The 5546-nt window shown below is 30.5% G+C and overlaps 1 protein-coding gene across 1 annotated transcript; it reads right to left on the reverse strand.

Moving 5' to 3' along the window:
• Window positions 1-802: 802 nt before the first annotated feature.
• LOC135961737 (odorant receptor 67c-like) lies at window positions 803-4901 on the reverse strand. Its single transcript, XM_065513290.1, has 4 exons — window positions 4228-4901; window positions 1651-1849; window positions 936-1091; window positions 803-862 (listed from the first exon to the last, which is right to left on the reverse strand). Exons 1-4 carry the CDS (start codon window positions 4899-4901, stop codon window positions 803-805), a joined length of 1089 nt encoding a protein of 362 aa, XP_065369362.1.
• Between the last annotated feature and the right edge of the window lie 645 nt (window positions 4902-5546).

Genomic DNA, 5546 nt, shown 5'->3' on the forward strand with positions numbered 1-5546 from the left:
TACAGTTGACTGGACTCACAAAAAAAGAATTTCCGAGTTTTACTCTGAATTTTTGAATTTGTTTTCTTTACAAACCATCTTCTGAAAATTTCGAATCGAATAAAAAAAAATCAGCCAAATCGCTCCAGCCATTCTCAAGTGATGACATTACATACAGTGAGTGTCACTCAAAATCGTACAACATATTTTTTTTTTAAATATTATGAAATTATACAGGCAATAATAGGTGATTATATAAAAAATTAAAAGTAATTTTATTAATTGGAACAAAAAATATGTATTTCAACAAAAAAGTTAACAAAACCTCAATTCGTTAAAAATATATTGATGAAAATTAAAGAACATCACAAAATTCACATTTCACTTAAATTCGTACAATTATATTAAATTACAATTAAAACTTTAAAAATTAAACAAAATGTTAATATTAAATAATCCTAATACTTTGTAGGGTATAATTTGCTGTTTTTTAGTGCCTTTACGATTTTAAATGAAGCGTTGATATTCTGGGCACTGACAGTCTTACCCAATTTTTTTATTTGTGGATAAGGGCAATTAAAATTATACACAATTTTCTAATAGGTAATAGCACACACAATATAAAAATAGCATTTTAAAATATTTCCAAAACATCAACTTTCTAAAACTAATGAATAAAATTTGACTACGATGGTGTACGATTTTAAGTGACATTCACTGTACATGGACCATTTCATTTTTATATATAAGATAACAATTTCTATTGAACACAAATAATTAGGCGTCAGTCAAATCTTTTAATCATTCTGACAATTGAAATTTTCTAGTTGTCATAATATGTTGTTCTTAATAAGGCGAAAAATCTATAAGACATGCTAATGACCTGAAAATTTAAGGTAAATAATTAAAAATAAATAAATGAAAATTATGTATGTAAATTAAGAAATGACACCCACCTTCATATACGACTCAAAGGACACGGCAGTAAAAGTGGGCGGTGTTATACACGAGGGTCGTTGACTTCGGCGTATAATTAGCAATATCATTTTCTTGTATCTAATGCTGGCATTAAACCAATTTTGATTATAGGCAGCATCACCAACTTTTAAGCTCTGCATTGGAAAAATTAAAGAAATAGTATTACAATTTTTTAAAACTCAGTGACATTAACTGATTTAAACAATATTTAATCATTAAATTAAATCACTAAAATCTTAATTCGGAATTCAAAAATGGAATACATTCATCGTTGAATAAATTCATAATGGATTTAATTCATAACTTTGAATGATTAAATTTTTTGTTAATTCAAATCTAATATTAATTGAATTCAAATATGGATACTTCATTCAGTTTTTGTATGGCATTTAATAATTTACAAAATTAATTGAATTTATAATAGATTTTAATTGAAGAACAATTTAATCATTCAAAACGAATTTAAAACTATTTTGTAACGGCTGTGAATTCTGTAAATTTTAAGGATTCAATGAGGAATTAATTCTATTAAGAATTAATTATCAAAATACGTACAAAGGAATTATGCCTATGAATTAATTCATAATGAATTCTTTAACATAATGGATAAGAGATAACATTTTATTTGATTTCGAAAATGGAATTAAGAATTACTTAAACAATTAATTAAAAATGTTAAATTATAACACTTACCGCCGTCATTAGTTCATCTCCATAGTAACATACTATGAACACTTGCAACATGGAGGCCAACAAGAATATACAATACATTATAATCACTTCCAGACTAGAGGTGGTCACTTGGAAGCCGATAAAACAAATCGTCAATGAGGCAGTCAAAAAGTTGAGCAGCAGTGAAAAACTAAAGATGATATTGACGTGTTCGCTGAGTCTATGGCAAAATTTATAATGAGTTTTTTAATTTCGTTTGCAAATTTTCAAATAATATGTAGTTGAATACATGGTAATAAAAAGGTATTTATAGACGACAATACTGTGCATTAATACTTTTAAATTTTGAAATATTATTAGTAGTACATATTCGAAATATTTTATTGTTTCAGGCATAGCATAACATAGAGACGAGACGTAAAAAAAACCTAACTCTTGCAACAACAAAATTCATGCTAATCAATGTATTATGATGACTATGACGATCTATGCATATCCGTCAGTCTGTCTGTTGAACACATGATAGGGCCTAGAAGGAAGGATTTACGGGAATTAAATTTACCCCAGATTTATCAGAAAAGTTTGGTATCGAAAATCAGCAAAATCGGTCAAGTAGAATCACAATTATGAACCAAAATGTGAGACAATTTCCAAAAAAGTTAAAATTTTTCAAAATTGACCACGTCCATTTACTCCCACTTTTTTATCTATGTAATATCGATGAACGCCTGAACCGATTTGGCTATTTTTTTAAATGTTTTTAGTCTATCTTCTATAGAAATAAAAATCAAATATCGTTCGTTGGTAATCGCATCACTTGGAAACGGCTGCACCAATCTGGCTATTTATACCCTACACCACCATAGTGGGGAGGGTATTATGCGTTTGTGCAGATGTGTGTAACGCCCAAAAATATTAGTCTTACACCCGCCTTAAAGTATACCGATCGACTTAGAATCACTTTCTGAGTCGATTAAACGATGTCCTCCGTCTGGCTGGCTGGATGGCTGTCCATTATATTTCCATATAATTTTTTCGGCCCAAGGACGAAGCCTATTGAAACTGGCTGAAATCGGTCCATTATTTCACCTAACCCCCATACAAATGTCCTCTCGAAATTGGACTTTATCGGTCATAAATCTTTAATTTATATATGTATCTACACAAATTTCGCTCCAAATAAGTTTTATGTATACAAAATTCATGTCACCAAATTTTGTTACGATCGGTCCATAATTAGTCAAAGCTCCCATATAGACCCGCTTCCGAAAATCACTTTAACGTGCATTAATCGCTAAAAAATGTTGGTGTATACACAAAATTCAACATAAATAACTTTCATATAGACATAAATCACACGACCTAATTTTATGGTGATCGGTCCATAATTGGTCATAACTCCCATATAAGGCCCAATTCCGAAAATCACTCACGAATATAAATTATTGACATTTTAAAAGAAAAATATTTTTACTCATTTACTTGGTGTAGGGTATTATATGGTCGGGCTTGACCGACCATACTTTCTTACTTGTTTTTTTAATGTTCGTCATAATCAAAAATTTTATTTTTTGGAAAAATAATTTATGACAAAAAAAATTTTTGGATGAAAAAAAATTCGGGTTAAAAAATATTTTTCCCGATTTTGAACCATTGTAGGTCCAACTTACTATAGCTTTATATACATAGTTGGACTTTAAAATATCTATCTATAGTAATCCAGATATAGATCAAAAATAGGCCAAAAATCGAGGTTTTCCCGGTTATATCTCAGCCATTTGTGGGCCGATTTTATCGATTTTAAATAGCAACCGAGTCGGAAGAATTCCCGACATATTGATGTATGAATCATGTATGTAATATGTAAGTTATTTAGTGATTTCAACATACAGACGGACAGACGGACATGGCTATATCGACTTCGCTATCTATATCGATCCAGAATATATATACTAGACATCCGATTTTTTTTTTTAGATTTCAAAAAGTGCCGTGTGGAATATTGTGACATTAGGCCTAAAATATTATGAATAGGTTTTACTTAAAATTTATTAACAGTAAGGAATTTGGACTTATTCGCCAAAATATGGACAAAAAATTAGCTTTTCTTGAAAATCACAAAATTTAAATCGCAGGCACGGAAAAACTTTAAGAGGTATTGACATAATTTTTGCATATTTTTATTCCCTATTATGATCTCAATAAATCCCAATGTAATGATCGAAAAATTCTGAAATTTGTTTAACAAAATTTTTAAAAATTTTAAAATAGAGATTCGAAACAGCCGTTAAAAAAAATATTTTTTTTGCCATACCTGCGAATATGTTAACAGTATCCTATGAAGACAAAAACTCATACACAAGTAAATACGGATATATTTTAAATAAAAATTAGCTTATATTTTATCTTTTCTCTTCCCAAGATGATGTCGTCAACTATCCAACCGAGTTTTTAAACTCGCTGGAATTATCCGGATTACCACCTCACAATCTCCAATTGAAAGTCGGATCGATAATCATAATGTTACGAAATATAAACCTTTATAATGTTTTGACCAATATGTCTATATTGTGTATTATACTATATTCGTTTACTCACTCCAAACAATTAATATGCTGCTTAATAATACGATTCAAAAACTCCAAATCTTTCTTCTCATGCCTGGCATCCGGCTGATATTGTTCCAATTCCATGGATAAGTAATTGAAATGCATATTCAGTTGAGTGACCGAGGTAACCAGCAATAAATCGGCCGACAAAAATGCCACACCAGCCAAATAGGCACCATGAACCTGGCCCAAATATGTCAACCAATACACCCAAGTATTAGCCGTCTCATCATAGGGATACCAAACTAAAAAGCCCAGTTTGCGTTCAAATTTCTCGGCACCCAAAAAATAATATTTCACGAAAGATTTACAGGCAGGATAAAAACTAAACGTTGATGTATAGGCCAGGCACAATATGGAGAATATAATCATGACACGATGCATAATACGTTCGTGGTAGTGCAAACGATTTAGCTCCTGCATTTTGCTGGTATTTGGAAAAATGCTTTCCATTTGATCGAAATGTTTTTGTACAGTTTTCTTATTACGCACTAGAGCTAGTTGCTTGAAATCTGCCACCAGCGAGAAACCAATACAGGGGGCCACAGCTATAGCACCCAAAACTGTGTCCTTGGACTGGACCGCCTTGTAGAAAAATATTATTTCGCCCAACACCAAGATATTGAAGTTAGCAAAACCCACATAAAGTAAACACTTTAACATTAGACTCAAACGCCGGTTAGTGGAACGATAATCGAAAATGTCTTCACCAATGGTTTTGTAGAAAACCACCGGAATTTTCATGAACTCCACATAGCTGCGCAAATGCTTGGCCATTTCTTTTTACGTTAATGTAACCGTTTTAGTTTGAAAAGTTAATACAACTAAATTTCTTTAAAAACTTGTTAATGTTTTTATATCTTTTACAAGGAGTGCTTGGTGTAAAGTTAAAATAAGTTTATTTCCCTAGAATGTATTAGAAATTACCTACAAAGGAGGAGGTGTTTATGAGAATTTTCTCAGTTGCTTAAAATAGTTTTGTAACACCTTAAATTTGTATGTAAACTTTGTATAATTTAATTATGTGTTAAACAATATATTGAGTGTCAGCAGCAATTATTATTTTTAATAAACAAGTATTAATGAACTTTTAGGTGTTTTATATAACCTCCAGGAATTCTTTTTAAAATGTAATGTAGTATTTTGATTTAGTTGTAAATTGAAATAGAATTCAAATTCAGATTGCAATACATTGCAATCCAGTTCCAAAATATATTTTTATTATGTACTACCCTAGGCGGAAAGGAGCTGCCACAGAACTAAACATGTAACCAGTTCTTTGGAGGTAAGTATCGTTTCTAGTTTAAA

The sequence above is a fragment of the Calliphora vicina genome, chromosome 5 (genome assembly GCF_958450345.1).
Source record: "Calliphora vicina chromosome 5, idCalVici1.1, whole genome shotgun sequence".
NCBI classification, from domain to species: Eukaryota; Metazoa; Arthropoda; class Insecta; order Diptera; family Calliphoridae; genus Calliphora; species Calliphora vicina.